General features: G+C 43.0%; 1 protein-coding gene across 1 annotated transcript in view; it reads right to left on the bottom strand.

The window, feature by feature from the left end:
• The window catches only part of LOC130291412 (uncharacterized), a 122,841-nt gene extending 105,422 nt beyond the window's left edge, over positions 1-17,419 (bottom strand). The window contains exon 1 of the mRNA XM_056540125.1: positions 17,283-17,419. Within this exon, the coding sequence (XP_056396100.1) occupies positions 17,283-17,287 (5 nt within the window). The 5' untranslated portion in view covers positions 17,288-17,419. The remainder of the gene's footprint in view (positions 1-17,282) is intronic.
• Between the last annotated feature and the right edge of the window lie 1,037 nt (positions 17,420-18,456).

An 18,456-nucleotide genomic window follows, 5' to 3' on the forward strand; every position in this document is an offset into this window, starting at 1 on the left:
TGTCTCCTGGCTGATACAATGAACCTAACCGTATGTAGTAGACCACTGCAAAAAACCCCAATATATATATATATATATATATATATATATATATATATATATATATGGTGAACAGAGCCTAAGAGCAATAAGATAAAAACTAGTCCCAACCAATCAGACAGGTTCAGAACATATTAGACAAGTCCTGCCGAGCACGCCAAAACTGGTGAGAATATCCCAAAATATACAGTGGTCCCTCAAGATACCATGGGAATCCGTTCCGAATGGACCATCGTTTGTTGAAACCATCGTATGTTGAGGGATCCGTGCAATGGAAATTATAGGACAGTGGTCTACAACCTGCGGACCTCCAGATGTTGCAAAACTACAACACCCAGCATGCCCGGACAGCCAACGGCTGTCCGGGCATGCTGGGTGTTGTAGTTTTGCAACATCTGGAGGTCCGCAGGCTGAAGACCACTGGTATTGGAGATTATACTCACCTGTCCCCGCCGCTCCGGACCGTCACCGCTCATCACCGCTGCCCTGGATGTCGCCTTCCATCGCTGTCGCCGCGTCCCCGAGGTGTCCCCAACGCTCCGGCAAGGCCTCTGCTTCCCCGGGATCCTCGCTCTCCGTCGCTGCCATCACGTCGCTACACAAGCCGCTCCTATTGGATGACAGGACGGCGTGCGCAGCAACGTGATGACGTCAATGGAGAGCACAGACGATGCAGGGGATCCCGAAGAGGACGCGCCGGAGCCCCGAGGACAGGTAAGTGATCGTCAGTGGACCACACGGGGCACCATAAACTGCTTTCCGGGGGCAGCTGAAGCAGTCTGCGCTGAGGGATAGACGTATATGCGATGGCCCCGACATACAAAAGCATCGTATGTTGGTGCTGCCTTCACCATGTGATGGACTCTGAGAGTGATCGTATGTCGGGGCCATCGTAGGTCGGGGGTCACTGTATATATATATGGTATGTCGGGGCCATCGTAGGTCGGGGGTCACTGTATATATATATATATGGTATATCGGGGCCATCGTAGGTCGGGGGGTCACTGTATATATATGGTATGTCGGGGCCATCGTAGGTCGGGGGGGTCACTGTATATATATATGGTATGTCGGGGCCATCGTAGGTCGGGGGGTCACTGTATATATATGGTATGTCGGGGCCATCGTAGGTCGGGGGGGTCACTGTATATATATGGTATGTTGGGGCCATCGTAGGTCGGGGGGGTCACTGTATATATATGGTATGTCGGGGCCATCATAGGTCGGGGGGTCACTGTATATATAAGGTATGTCGGGGCCATCGTAGGTCGGGGGGGTCACTGTAATCTGTATACAGCCTCCAAACCATCCCACAGCAAATGTCAGAGCATATAAGGATGGTGCATGTTTATGGAACGTTTATGGCATGTTTACTGCATGTTTATAGCATGTTTATTGCATGTTTATTGCATGTTTACTGCATGTTTATGCCACTGCCAGACACCTGACATCTGTGGGAAATCATAGTAAATGTCCTGACGCGGTTCCTGTTCATATTTCTGGACTTCGGTGACCAAGTCTTGTTAGTAAAACCCTCAGCCGGAGCTTCTGTCCTTTTTATTTCTCTCAGTTTTAACATCCACGGAGCTTGTCCAGAGCAATTAACATGAATGGCCGTCGTATAATCACCAGATGACGGCGGCGCGACAGTTCGGCTCGGGGATACGGAGTCAATCTGTGGCCAAGGCCTTTATATGACGGACATCTTTTCTGTCTCCTGAATTTATGTCTACAAAGAAAGTGAAAGTTACCCCAGACTATAAATCTGCCCATATTCATATAAAGTATACAGGACCACATTACATCCCTGCTACTACACAGTCCTCGTATTATGAACCCGTCAGGATCTTTCCCTGAACTTGTGACCATTTGTCTCATTTCTTCAATCTCAGGTTTTTTCAGACAGATCCGATTCTGATGTAGATTTCATATTGAAAAATTTGCAGATTCTGTGGCATACAAAGCTTTATATGGACAGCTGTAACCTGGTCCATCAGTGAGCTGATCCATTTTGAGTAAAGTTTAAGAATTTTAAATAACTGTATATTTTAGCTACATTAACCCTTTAGAGTGGCAAAATATGTATTTTGAGATCCCACTGCTGTTATTGAGCCCCTGAGAGCCCCCTTCATAGAGCACAGCTAGTTCTACTTCTCTCCAATAAAGGGATGAAACCATAGCTAGGCTGCTTGCCAGTTGTGCTCACACAGATACTTCCTTATCTTACTTCTCTGGCCAATCTAACCACATCCCCTACTACTCTCAACTATACCATAACATATATGATAGATGATTTACCCAGACACAGCACACTACGATAGATGGAATGTGGAGGGAGAAGGGTATTATTTATTTACTGTTGTTCCAAGTTGCTATGTAAGCAGAAAGAAAGGAGACAGCGGCAGCATGGCAAGAAATGGATAACATCACAAAGCAGCCCTGGTCTAAGCAGTGAACTGTTAATGATGACAAACATCAGTCCAGAACTGAGATAAAAGTTCTAAACGACAGGGACCATATAAGATAAGTTTATTGGGGGGGGGGGTCTGATCAGTGGAGAATATTTTGATGAATAATTATAATCACAATATATTACATTTCTTTTATTCATCGTTCTTTTGATCTTTGCAGAGTGCGTTGAATGTGTAATATGTTGAAGTGTTGCGGATGCAGAATATAAATTGCGCAGTTCTATAGTTGCCGCTGTCTACTGACCCGTATTTATGGCTTCATTCTATGAATTGCTGCTCGGCTGATAACAGACGGAAGCTTTATTGTAACGTGGAGGGTTACGGAGCAGCGAGCCGCCACGTGTCCTCGCCGAGCGCCATTCTCCACATAATCTGATCCAATAAATTCTCCGGTATGCTCTGTAATTACATGTACGGCGCGGTAATCAGCCGGGTCTGTGTTCTGCGCCTCCAGAAGTGGTTTTATTGTAGGTTCAATTAGCAGGAATGACGGACGGCGGCGGCGCACATCTCGCTGCACTATTAGGTCTGATTACTATAATTAAGATTGTGCTGAATAGAACATATTGTGATATAAGGTAATTGCATGCAAATAAACCGCACAAAGCATTAGGGCGCGCGCCATTATACCAGACTTTCGCCAAATATCTCATTTACACAATAGGAGAGTAATGCGTTAACCCTGCAGAGCCCAGAACCCCGAATCCTACTTTTTAAGACGCTTTAAGGAATGGAGGGTGGGGGGTGGGGGGTTAGCACCTTCTTAACACCGACACCAATGTTCCCATAATACAAAGTCCATAGAGCCCCTACATGTCATAGGGCGGGACCCCAAAGGATTTGTATAGAATTTGTATCTTCCGAAATCGCTAATAAATTGCTGACACCGACACTGACACAAACCCCGCCCCCTCTCAGTACACCGCAGTCCTGTGTGTCTATAGAGACATAGAGCGGGCAGGGAAAAAACTGGGATCAACCACATAGTGCACACGATAATCCGCACAGAACTGCACAAGAACAAGACATGAACCAAGTAGTAGAGCAGTTTTTCCCAACCAATGTGCAGCCAACTGCTGTAAAACTACTATTCCCAGCATGCCTGGACAACCTTTGGCCTTGTAGTTTTGCAACAGCTGTGCACCCTGGTTGGGAAACACTGCAGTAGAGAGATACGAGAAAAACTGTGTTTAACCACATAGAGCGCACACTATAATCCGCACAGAACTGCACAATCCGGATGACAGAAAGAAGAACCAAAAACATCCTGAGGATTAGGAACAGGACTTGAACAAGGTAATAGAGCAGTGTTTCCCAAACAGGGTGCCTCCAGCTGTTGCAAAACTACAACTCCCTGCATTCCCGGACAGCCTTTGGCTGTCCGGGCATGCAGGGAGTTGTAGTTTTGCAACAGTTTAGGCACTGAGGTTAGAAAAAACTGCAGTAGAAAGATACAAGAAAAACTGGGTTCATCCACATAGAACACACATTATAATCCGCACAGAACTGCACATGTAGACATTTCTAAAGACAGGCTAGCCAAATGAAACTCCAGTTTAAACAATCCGGGACTGTCCAACAAGATTAGCTGATCCAGAGTAAACAAAAAAATAAATAAAAAAAACACTGGGTTTAACCACATAGAGGGCACACTATAATCCGCACATAACTGCACACACAGGCATTTTTAAAGACAGGCTAGTCAATAGAAACTACAGTCTAAACAATCCAGGACTATCAGTCAAGATTAGCTGATCCAGAGCAAAAAAATAAATAAAAAACAAAAACCACTGGGTTTAACCACATAGAGGGCACACTATAATCCGCACATAGCTGCACACACAGACATTTTTACAGACAGGCTAGTCAATAAAAAATCCAGCCTAAACAATCCAGGACTGGCAGGCAAGATTAGCTAATCCAGAGCAAAAAAAAACACTGGGTTTAACCACATAGAGGGCACACTATAATCTGCACATAACTGCATACACAGGCATTTTTAAAGACAGGCTAGTCAATAGAAATTCCAGTCTAAACAATCCAGGACTATCAGTCAAGATTAGCTGATCCAGAGCAAAAAAAAAAAAAACCCTGGGTTTAAGCACATAGAGTGCACACTATAATCCGCACAGAACTGCACAATCAAGATTATAGAAAGAAGAACCAAGAACATCCTGGGAAACTAGGCACATAACAGCTGTATTGTTGGAGAATCCATCTTCATGGCTTGAGGTGTACATGCGCCTGGACCAGGTTCCTCATGATAAGAACCCTAAACGAGTGAATGAAAAGTAGGAACCCCCACCCTCCCCAAGATGGATGATCGTAGCGAGCGAGGCGCGTAACGCCTGTCACCGAGCCACGATTAACACAATAGAGAGTGCAGCCAAGTGGGAAGAGAATGTGAACTCAATAGACCCATTGATCAAGTGAGTTGTTGGTTAATATAGAACCTCGGCGTCGCGGAGCCATCAATAACGCAACGTCAGGGAGGACACCGGCCGCGCATTATTACACAATTTTTTTTCCCTCCGTTCACAATAAATTTTCCGGCCAAATTCAATTACATTGGCTTCTCTCCCGGGACAACAATTGTGGGATTTGTGCCTGGATATATTAGTTTGTAATTACGGTGACATTTCCGTGACTCGCGCCCTGGATATCGCCCCCTTACATGTCGGACATTATTTTAACTCTCCGGGGATTTGGCTATTGTTTTTTTCTCTTTTTATGTAATGAATGAAATTCGACGTTTTCTTTTCCGCCATAATTTGGTCTTGAAAAATATCTTTATTGCTCGTCTTATCGATAAGAAAACATAAAAAAACTGCGCAACCTGCTAAAATGCGAGTATCAATAAAGGGAAAAGCAACTCACCCATAGATGACGGGAAGAAGATGGAATAGAAATAGTGACGATGGTGGCGGAAGATGGTAGATGTCCCTAATCTTTCTCTAGATCTTCCCCTGAACTCCAACCTAACACCAGACAAACTAAGGTTCACTGTCCCTGCAAATGGTCCTATGGAAACCCAGGACTAACTCTCCCTAGCTGAAACAACAGGAAGGCACTAGGACCCAGAGAAACAAGGCTGTTTAAAAAAACACATGAACATGGTAGAAAGATAGAAGAAAAACTGTGTTCAAACACATAGAGGGGGGCATTTACTAATCTTTTACTATGTAGTCTGGTTTTTACCCTGTTTTTTTCTACTTCATTTTTGACTATGTGCGACAAATTTACTAAATTGCTGCACGGCATTAATAAATTTGGCACACATAGGCAAAAGTGGGAAATTTACTTCATGTAGTAGAAAAAATAGTCTGTTCCTTTTTCCTGCTGTCTGAATAGGTTTGGCTGCTGGTTTCCTTCTGGATCTTTTGTTTTTGAGTTTTTTTTAGCTTTTTCACCACATCTAAATAATTCAATAACTACAGTGGTCCCTCAAGTTACAATATTAATTGGTTCCAGGAAAACCATTGTAAGTTGAAACCATTGTATGTTGAGACCATAACTCTATGGAAACAGGGTAATTGGTTCTAAAGGCACCAAAATGTCATCCAAAAATAGGAAAAAGTGACAAAGAAAAATAAGTAGATAACTGATATAGATAAAGCAAATCCTTACATATAAAAGTAAGAAAGATCTGCTGGGAGCTGTAAATCACTGTCTATGTCAGTGTTTCCCAAGCAGGGAGCCTCCAGCTGTTGCAAAACTATAACTCCCAGCATGCCTGGACAGCCAAAGGCTGTCCGGGCATGCTGGGAGTTGTAGTTTTGCAAAAAATGGGGCCACCCTGCTTGGCAAACACTGGTCTATGTAGAGGACAGGAGCTTCTTCAGGGGTCCTGTACAGTACAGGCAATGTCCCAAACAAGTAATGGAGTCGCCCTCACCTGGTGTCCAAAAGAGCAGCTAACCCTGATACAGGTAAAGTGTACAGAACATGTAATACCAGTCAGTGCATACACTTCAGTAATACAGGGGTTTTACCAGTGAATGCCCATTTTGATTGGTTGGTTCTTCCAGCCATTGACACGTTTTACAGATCTGGACTGTCTGTAGCATTGTATGTTGAGTCTGGTTTCAACTTACGATGGTCCAGAAAAGACCATTGTATGTTGAAACTATTGTATGTTGAGGCCATTGTAAGTTGAGGGATCACTGTAAATTGTAGTCATGGCTCAGAAGTGGTAAACGGCGTTTAGTGTGTGTGTGTGTGTTTATTACATTTTTTTAACACAGTTTTTTTCTCCCTAAATGTACTTACACTTTTTTTTTTTTTGGTTACTTCTTCTACAGATCTGTGTATCCTGTGGACTCCTTCGGATTCGGTGGACTACTTCGATGACCAGCGTTTTTCTTTGCTTGATGTTAATAAAATGGTTAACGAGGGCTTGTGGGGGAGTGTTTTTTGTAATAAATTTTTTTTAAAACCTGTTGTGTTTTATTTTTATTTTACTTTACTAGACAGGCTTAGTAGTGGAAGCTGTCTTATAGACTGAGTCCATTACTAAACCGGGCTTAGCGTTAGCCACAAAAACAGCTAGCGCTAACCCCCAATTATTACCCCGGTACCCAACACCACAGGGGTGCCGGGAAGAGCCGGTACCAACAGGCCCGGAGCGTCAAAAATGGCGCTCCTGGGCCTAGGCGGTAACAGGCTGGCGTTATTTAGGTTGGGGAGGGCCAGTAACAATGGTCCTCGCCCACCCTGGTAACGTCAGGCTCTTACTGTTTGGTTGGTATTTGGTTGAGAATAAAAATAGGGGGACCCTATGCGTTTTTTTAATATATTTAATTATTTATTTAAAAAAAAAAAACGCATAGGGTCCCCCCTATTTTCATTCTCAGCCAAATACCAACCAAACAGTAACAGCCTGACGTTCCCAGGGTGGGCGAGGACCATTGTTACTGGCCCTCCCCAGCCTAAATAACGCCAGCCTGTTACCGCCTAGGCCCAGGAGCGCCATTTTTGACGCTCCAGGCCTGTTGGTACCGGCTCTTCCCGGCACCCCTGTGGCGTTGGGTACCGGGGTAATAATAGGGGGTTAGCGCTAGCTGTTTTTGTGGCTAGCGCTAAGCCCAGGTTAGTAATGGACTCTGTCTATAAGACAGCTTCCACTACTAAGCCTGTCTAGTAAAGTAAGAAAAAAACACAACAGGTTTTAAAAATTTTTTATTACAAAAAACACTCCCCCACAAGCCCTCGTTAACCATTTTATTAAAATCAAACAAAGAAAAACGCTGGTCATCGAAGTAGTCCACCGAATCCGAAGGAGTCCACAGGATAAACGGATCTGAAATGAGAAGAAAACAAAAGAAATGGGTTAGTACATTTATTATCACCTGCTCACACATCTCCCGCCCCGCACGACTACAACTGCCAGCATGCCCTTACAGTAAGGACATGCTGGGAGTTGTAGTTGTGTGGTGCAGGAGATGTGTGAGCAGGTGATAATAAATGTGACAAGCTTGTCCCCTGCCCCCAGCTGCAGGACTACAACTCCCAGCATGCCCTTACAGTAAGGTGGGGCGGAGGCCGGGCACAGTGTTTCCCAACCTGGGACTTGTAGTTTTGCAACATCTGGAGGCACCCTGGTTGGGAAACACTGTTTTAGGCCAGTGTTTCCCAACCAGGGTGCCTCCAGATGTTGCAAAACTACAAGCCCCAGCATGCCTGGACAGTCAAAGGCTGTCTAGGCATGCTGGGAGTTGTAGTTTTGCAACATCTGGAGGCAACCTGGCTGGGAAACACTGGCCTAAAACAGTGTTTCCCAACCAGGGTGCCTCCAGATGTTGCAAAACTACAAGTCCCAGCATGCCTGGACAGTCAAAGGCTGTCTAGGCATGCTGGGAGTTGTAGTTTTGCAACATCTGGAGGCAACCTGGCTGGGAAACACTGGAATAAAACAGTGTTTCCCAACCAAGGTGCCTCCAGATGTTGCAAAACTACAAGTCCCAGCATGCCTGGACAGTCAAAGGCTGTCTAGGCATGCTGGGAGTTGTAGTTTTGCAACATCTGGAGGCAACCTGGCTGGGAAACACTGGCCTAAAACAGTGTTTCCCAACCAGGGTGCCTCCAGATGTTGCAAAACTACAAGTCCCAGCATGCCTGGACAGTCAAAGGCTGTCTAGGCATGCTGGGAGTTGTAGTTTTGCAACATCTGGAGGCAACCTGGCTGGGAAACACTGGCCTAAAACAGTGTTTCCCAACCAGGGTGCCTCCAGATGTTGCAAAACTACAAGCCCCAGCATGCCTGGACAGTCAAAGGCTGTCCAGGCATGCTGGGAGTTGTAGTCTTGCAACAACTGGAGGCACCCTGGTTGGGAAGCCTGCGCAACTTACCGGCTTCCGTAGGATCCAGCGCTGCACGACACTGCCGCGCGACACTGCCGCGCGACGATCTCCGACAGCGATCGTCGCTGGAGCCTCGGAAGGGTAAGTGAACCTCTTCGCCGGTCCCCTTCATCTGTTTAGTTTTGCAACAGCTGGAGGACTACAGTTTACAGACCACAAACCAGGGGTCTGCAAACTGTGGCCCTCCAGCTGTTGCAAAACTACAACTCCCAGCATGCCTGGACAGCCAATGGCTGTCCAGGCATGCTGGGAGTTGTAGTCTTGCAACATCTGGAGGCACCCTGGTTGGGAAACACTGTTTTAGGCCAGTGTTTCCCAACAAGGGTGCCTCCAGCTGTTGCAAAACTACAACTCCCAGCATGCCCGGACAGCCAATGGCTGTCCAGGCATGCTGGGAGTTGTAGTCTTGCAACATCTGGAGGCACCCTGGTTGGGAAACACTGTTTTAGGCCAGTGTTTCCCAACAAGGGTGCCTCCAGCTGTTGCAAAACTACAACTCCCAGCATGCCCGGACAGCCAATGGCTGTCCAGGCATGCTGGGAGTTGTAGTCTTGCAACATCTGGAGGCACCCTGGTTGGGAAACACTGTTTTAGGCCAGTGTTTCCCAACAAGGGTGCCTCCAGCTGTTGCAAAACTACAACTCCCAGCATGCCCGGACAGCCAATGGCTGTCCAGGCATGCTGGGAGTTGTAGTCTTGCAACATTTGGAGGCACCCTGGTTGGGAAGCTTGCGCAACTTACCGGCTTCCGTAGGATCCAGCGCTGCACGACACTGCCGCGCGACAGTGCCGCGCGACACTGCCGCGCGACAGTGCCGCGCGACGATCTCCGTCAGCGATCGTCGCTGGAGCCTCGGAAGGGTAAGTGAACTTCTTCGCCGGTCCCCTTCAGCTGTTTAGTTTTGCAACAGCTGGAGGACTACAGTTTACAGACCACACACCAGTGGTCTGCAAACTGTGGCCCTCCAGCTGTTGCAAAACTACAACACCCAGCATGCCCTGACAGCCAAAGCCTATGGCTCTCAGGGCAGGAGCCCGGGCTGACATTACAGTGCAGCCGCCCGGGCTCCTCACACGGCCTCCCCGCTCCCCCCCCCCCCTCCCCTTGTCTCCCGCCCGCGCCGCTCAGCTCCCGCTGCTCCAAGACTACAACTCCCAGCGTGTCCTCACTGTAAGGCCATGCTGGGACTTGTAGTCTTGCAACAGCAGACAGATGGGAGTTGTGTGGTGCTGGCAGGTGAGAGGGGTGGGATGTAAATCACTGTAGTGACTGTAGTGTCCCGGTAGCGCAGTGAGGGTAGCGGGGAGAAAGTATGTCGGAGCCCGGGCGGCAGCAGCTTTTCCTGCTCCATGTTGGAGCTGGAGTAAATTTAGTCAATTTTTACGGCCGTTGCGACAGTTTATTGCGCAACTGCGACTGTCTCAGTTAATAAATTCCTGACCACTGCAAGTCAAAACTGAAAACTTGCGTAAATTAAGCGGGAAAAAAAATTTGACTTTCTAGCTCTTGCTAGGGAAAGTCGCACAATTTATAGGGTAGGCGCAATTGCGACAATTTTGCGCCAAAAATAGTCAGAAAAAAATGACTAAACCCCTTAGTAAATGCCCCCCAGAGTGTACACTATAGTCCGCACAGAACTGCACAATCAGGGTTACAGAAAGAAGAACCAAGGATAATCTGAGGAACTAGGAACAAGGCAGGAATCGGGTAGTAGAGCTGTGTTTCCCCAACCAGGGTGCCTCCAACTGTTGACGGAAGACCATTACAGAAGACCATTACAGATAACATCTTGGGGGTGCCGATGGGACAGATTACATCCCGGGGGTACCACTTGGACAAATTACATCTTGGTGCTGCTGATAAGACAGATAACATCTTGAGGGGGGGGGAGCGATCAGACAGATTACATCTTGGGGGTGGCGATCGGACACATAACATCTTGAGGGGGGGGGGGAGTGGTGATCAGACAGATTACATCATAGGGGTGCAGATCGGACAGATTACATCTTGGGGGTGCCGATCAGACAGATAACATCTTGAGGTGTGGGGGGGGGGAGTGGTGATCAGACAGATTACATCACAGGGGTGCTGTACAGACAGATAACATTTTGGGGGTGCCGATCGCACAGATTACATCTTGGAGGTGCCGATGGGACAAATTACATCTCGGGGTGCTGATGGGACAGAGAACATTTCGGGGGAAGGGGGGGGGGAACGATGGGACAGATTACATCTTGGGGTACCGATGGGACAGATTACATCTCGGGGGTGGTGATCAGACAGATTACATCTTGGGGTGCCGATCTGATAGATAACGTCTTGGAGGTGCCGATCGGACAGATTACATCTCAGGGGTGCCAATGGGACAAATTACATCTCAGGGGTGCTGATGGGACAGATTACTTCTCAGGGGTGCCGATGGGACAGATTACATCTTGGAGTGCCGATGGGACAGGTTATATCTCGGGGGTGCTGATTGGACAGATTACATTTTAGGGGTGCCGATCGGACAGATTACATCTCAGGGGTGCTGATGGGACAGATTACATCTCGGGGGTGCCAATGGGACAGATTACATCTCGGAGTGCCGATGGGACAGGTTATATCTCGGGGGTGCTGATTGGACAGATTACATCTTGGGGTGCCGATCGGACCACTAGACACCAGGGATGTGCGCTAAAAACTTTTTAATGCCACCACCACTATTGATAGCAGCATTTAAACTGTTAAATGACCTCCAATGTTGGTCATTACACATAGCAGTTGGCACTCGCTGGGTATCGCCGGCCCTGCTCCCCACCGAAGGAGTTAAACTGTATACGCTTCCCCCCCTTCTGATAGCAGGTGGCGCCACCTGAGGCTAATAATGCAAGTGGCTTCATGGCAGAAGGGCCCCTGACTATCAGGGTAAGGGGAACCAATGGCTAAAAAACACAATGTCACCTTTAGGACAAGATAAATCTGATGGGTGGGGAGTGGTCTAACCACTGAGACCACAAGAAGTGGGGGAGTGGGGGGGGGGGTCAATTGTCCTTCCAAGTATACGGAGCAGCAGTGTTCACACTTGCTTCTTCTGGAGCAGAAATCTTCTTGTTCTTTACCATAATCTGGAGTTTTACTTCATTTATAGTGTCCCGCCTCTGGTCCGGGGGTCTTTGTAAATGTAAAGTTAGGATGAATTAAAGGGGTACTCTGCCTGCTTGGACACATACTAGTCCTGCTGTGTCCATGCGTCATGGACACACTTCCTTGATTGACAGCTGTGAGTACAGGGCTCCTCCCACTGTCAGCTTGTGTCCCGCTAATGTCAGTGAGGACATGCTGGGAGTTGTAGTTTTGCTAATGCTAGGGGAGATGTGAGCAGACAGCATATAGAGGGAGGGGGCGGAGACCTGCAATGTGAGGCCACACCCCCTCCCTTTGAGAGGAATTCAGACTAGTGAGCTAAACTAAAAGTGTAGTAAAAAAATAAATAAAGGTGCTAGACACAGAAATTATATGTACATGGTCAGGATTAGGTACTGAGTGATATATTAAAAAAATGTTTGTTTGTTGGATCTGACGGGTACGATTTAAATCAACTGGTGCCATAATGTTATACATATTTGTAAATTATTTCAATACAAAAATCCTTCCAGTACTTATCAGCTGCTGTATGCTCCACAGGAAGTTGTGTAGTTCTTTCCAGTCTGACCACAGTGCTCTCTGCTGCCACCTCTGTCCATGTCAGGACATGTCCAGATTAGAAGCAAATCCCCATAGAAACCTCTCCTACTCTGGACAGTTACTGACATGGACAGAGGTGTCAGCAGAGAGCAGTGTGGTCAGACTGGAAAGAACTACACAACTTCCTGTGGTGCATACAGCAGCTGATAAGTACTGGAAGGGTTAAGATTTTTAGTAGAAGTAATTTATAAATCTGTTTAACTTTCTGGCACCAGTTGATAAAAAAAAAAATGTATTCCACTGGAGTACCCCTTTAATAACAGCGAATCCAGTCACATCTGGGAATATTTCTTAATTCTCACTCACATACACAGCGCGGTGCGAGACTCCATGTGTGAAGTTCTCTCCAAAACCCAGGGGAAGCCATTTTGTCACGGTACAGAGCTGCGGGTCAAACTGCGTTTCTATGACAACCAGATGTCTACCGTAACCCAATCTCAAGGCAAATATGACAATTGTTTTGGACCGGGTCCGTACGGCCGCGCGCATGCGCTGGGCACCGGATACATTGTAAATAACGTGAATATCAGGAACAGATGCCGCGGCCACCGCAACACAGGACAGATTGTAGCTGACACTTTGTAATGTGTCGTCTTCTTGGCAGCAACATCTTATTTTTATGAGAATTGGCAGCGACTCTAAGTCAGGACGCCTCTCTGTGATGACGATTTTACACGACGACTAATAGAAAAAACTCGCCGCATCGTGTCACCGTATCACAGATTGCGAATTTCATGGTCTGTGGATCAAAATAACAATAACGTGCGAATAACATCACCATCGGCATCAACATATCATTGGTTCACAGGGTATGATGAGACTTATAGTCCTCCAACAAATTTACATATAATACTGCTCCTATATACAAGAATATAACTACTATAATACTGCACCTATATACAAGAATATAACTACTATAATACTGCCTCCTATATACAAGAATATAACTACTATAATACTGCTCCTATATACAAGAATATAACTACTATAATACTGCTCCTATATACAAGAATATAACTACTATAAATACTGCTCCTATATACAAGAATATAACTACTATAATACTGCTCCTATATACAAGAATATAACTACTATAATACTGCTCCTATATACAAGAATATAACTACTATAATACTGCTCCTATATACAAGAATATAACTACTATAATACTGCTCCTATATACAAGAATATATCTACTATAATACTGCCTCCTATATACAAGAATATAACTACTATAATACTGCTCCTATATACAAGAATATAACTACTATAATACTGCTCCTATTTACAAGAATATAACTACTATAATACTGCTCCTATATACAAGAATATAACTACTATAATACTGCTCCTATATACAAGAATATAACTACTATAATACTGCTCCTATATACAAGAATATAACTACTATAATACTGCTCCTATATACAAGAATATAACTACTATAATACTGCCTCCTATATACAAGAATATAACTACTATAATACTGCTCCTATATACAAGAATATAACTACTATAATACTGCTCCTATATACAAGAATATAACTACTATAATACTGCTCCTATATACAAGAATATAACTACTATAATACTGCTCCTATATACAAGAATATAACTACTATAATACTGCTCCTATATACAAGAATATAACTCCTATAATACTGCTCCTATATACAAGAATATAACTACTATAATACTGCTCCTATATACAAGAATATATCTACTATAATACTGCCTCCTATATACAAGAATATAACTACTATAATACTGCTCCTATATACAAGAATATAACCACTATAATACTGCTCCTATATACAAGAATATAACTACTATAATACTGATCCTATATACAAGAATATAACTACTATAATACTGCTCCTATATACAACAATATATCTACTATAATACTGCTCCTATATATAAGAATATAACTACTATAATACTGCCTCCTATATACAAGAATATAACTACTATAATACTGCTCCTATATACAAGAATATAACTACTATAATACTGCTCCTATATACAAGAATATAACTACTATAATACTGCTCCTATATACAAGATATAACTACTATAATACTGCTCCTATATACAAGAATATAACTACTATAATACTGCTCCTATATACAAGAATATAACTACTAGAATACTGCTCCTATATACAAGAATATTACTACTATAATACTGCTCCTATATACAAGAATATAACTACTATAATACTGCTCCTATATACAAGAATATAACTACTATAATACTGCTCCTATATACAAGAATATAAGTACTATAATAATGCTCCTATATACAAGAATATAACTACTATAATACTGCCTCCTATATACAAGAATATAACTATCTATAATACTGCTCCTATATACAAGAATATAACTACTATAATACTGCTCCTATATACAAGAATATAACTACTATAATACTGCCTTCTATATACAAGAATATAACTACTATAATACTGCCTTCTATATACAAGAATATAACTACTATAATACTGCCTCCTATATACAAGAATATGACTACTATAATACTGCTCCTATATACAAGAATATAACTACTATAATACTGCTCCTATATACAAGAATATAACTACTATAATACTGCTCCTATATACAAGAATATAACTACTATAATACTGCTCCTATATACAAGAATATAACTACTATAATACTGCTCCTATATACAAGAATATAACTACTATAATACTGTCTCCTATATACAAGAATATAACTACTATAATACTACCTCCTATATACAAGAATATAACTACTATAATACTGCTCCTATATACAAGAATATAACTACTATAATACTGCTCCTATATACAAGAATATAACTACTATAATACTGCTCCTATATACAAGAATATAACTACTATAATACTGCTCCTATATACAAGAATATAACTACTATAATACTGCCCCCTATATACAAGAATATAACTACTATAATACAGCCTCCTATATACAAGAATATAACTACTATAATACTGCTCCTATATACAAGAATATAACTACTATAATACTGCTCCTATATACAAGAATATAACTACTATAATACTGCTCCTATATACAAGAATATAACTACTATAATACTGCTCCTATATACAAGAATATAACTACTATAATACTGCTCCTATATACAAGAATATAACTACTATAACACTGCTCCTATATACAAGAATATAACTACTATAATACTGCTCCTATATACAAGAATATAACTACTATAACACTGCTCCTATATACAAGAATATAACTACTATAATACTGCTCCTATATACAAGAATATAACTACTATAATACTGCCCCTATATACAAGAATATAACTACTATAATACTGCTCCTATATACTAGAATATAACTACTATAATACTGCTCCTATATACAAGAATATAACTACTATAATACTGCTCCAATATACAAGAATATAACTACTATAATACTGCTCCTATATACAAGAATATAACTACTATAATACTGCTCCTATATACAAGAATATAACTACTATAATACTGCTCCTATATACAAGAATATAACTACTATAATACTGCTCCTATATACAAGAATATAACTACTATAATACTGCTCCTATATACAAGAATATAACTACTATAATACTGCCTCCTATATACAAGAATATATCTACTATAATACTGCTCCTATATACAAGAATATAACTACTATAATACTGCTCCTATATACAAGACTATAACTACTATAATACTGCTCCTATATACAAGAATATAACTACTATAATACTGCTCCTATATACAAGAATATAACTATTATAATACTGCTCCTATATACAAGAATATAACTACTATAATACTGCCCCTATATACAAGAATATAACTACTATAATACTGCTCCTATATACAAGAATATAACTACTATAATACTGCCCCTATATACAAGAATATAACTACTATAATACTGTCTCCTATATACAAGAATATAACTACTATAATACTGCTCCTATATACAAGAATATAACTACTATAATACTGCTCCTATATACAAGAATATAACTACTATAATACTGCTCCTATATACGAGAATATAACTACTATAATACTGCTCCTATATACAAGAATATATCTACTATAATACTGCTCCTATATACAAGAATATAACTACTATAATACTGCTCCTATATACAAGAATATAACTCCTATAATACTGCTCCTATATGCAAGAATATAACTACTATAATACTGCTCCTATATACAAGAATATAACTACTATAATACTGCACCTATATACAAGAATATAACTCCTATAATACTGCTCCTATATACAAGAATATAACTACTATAATACTGCTCCTATATACAAGAATATAACTACTATAATACTGCTCCTAAATACAAGAATATAACTACTATAATACTGCTCCTATATACAAGAATATAACTACTATAATACTGCTCCTATATACAAGAATATAACTACTATAATACTGCTCCTATATACAAGAATATAACTACTATAATACTGCTCCTATATACAAGAATATAACTACTATAATACTACTACTATAATACTGCTCCTATATACAAGAATATAACTACTATAATACTGCTCCTATATACAAGAATATAACTACTATAATACTGCCCCCTATATACAAGAATATAACTCCTATATAGCCATAATTAGGGAGGTGCGCACCTCATTGTTATAGCAGCGGCCTCTCTCACTCCCGCACTGATTATTTTCTTCTCGTCTGTGATCGGTGTCTTTCGCCGCAGCGTACCAGCCCCTGGTATGATTGTTTAACCACGTTTGGTGCCCCCAAGACCGGTTGCGCGGCGAGCAGATGGAGCTGTCAGCTCAGCTTATACCTAACCTTCCAGAACGCAGCCAAGCGCACTTCACAGCAGAGCGCGCACTTCTTGTAGCAGCTGGTGGAATCGTCATGCGGCCGTCACGTGGGACAAATAGGACTCATTAGCATTAATACATGCAAGAAAACACGGGAGCGAAAAATAATGGCAGCAAAAAAAAAAAAACCTCGCCGGAGATTCACATTCGCTTTTTATTTAAAGCGCAAATCCCCGGCTCCAGGAGAGCAAAGCGATTTAATGTGTCATTAAACAAAATGGTTCACAGCCCCCCCCCCCCCCCCCCCTAATCCTGCTAGAGGGGGATACCTGCCGCGACGCCGCACTCGGCCAGAACTCGTCACCGCAAATGGATGGAGCAGAGAACGCCATTTATTACCGCGCAGCGTGAATTGAAGACATTAAACCGCGCCGAACAGCGGACACATTACTGACATCCACCGCGCGGACGGCCTGGACATCGCCGGAGACGGAAGTTATTACAGTCGTTAGTACGAGATGAGGCCAAACATACCGCTCTGATGTGTAGAATTAAAAACATATATATACCTTATTTCTCACCCTATAGGACGCAGCGGCGTATAAGACGCACCCAATGCATAGGTGCAAAATCTAAAAAAATTTAGATTTGGAACCCAAAAGTGGTCTTCAACCTGCGGACCTCCAGATGTTGCAAAACTACAACTCCCAGCATGCCCGGACAGCCGTTAGCTGTCCGGGCATGCTGGGAGTTGTAGTTTTGCAACATCTGGAGGTCCGCAGATTGAAGACCACTGCAGGAGGAGGTAATACTCACGTGTCCCCGCCGCTCCGGACCCGTCACCGCTGCCCTGGATGTCGCTCCATCGCTGTCCCCGTCGCTCCGGAACGTCTCTGCTGCCGGCCGGGTATCCTCGCTCTCCGTCATCACGTCGTTAGGCACGCCTACGCACGTACGCGACCACGTGATGACGAGGAGGGAGAGCGCCGGCCATACAGGGGATCCCTGAATGGAGAAGACA

The sequence above is a fragment of the Hyla sarda genome, chromosome 9 (genome assembly GCF_029499605.1).
Source record: "Hyla sarda isolate aHylSar1 chromosome 9, aHylSar1.hap1, whole genome shotgun sequence".
In the NCBI taxonomy this organism is placed as follows: Eukaryota; Metazoa; Chordata; class Amphibia; order Anura; family Hylidae; genus Hyla; species Hyla sarda.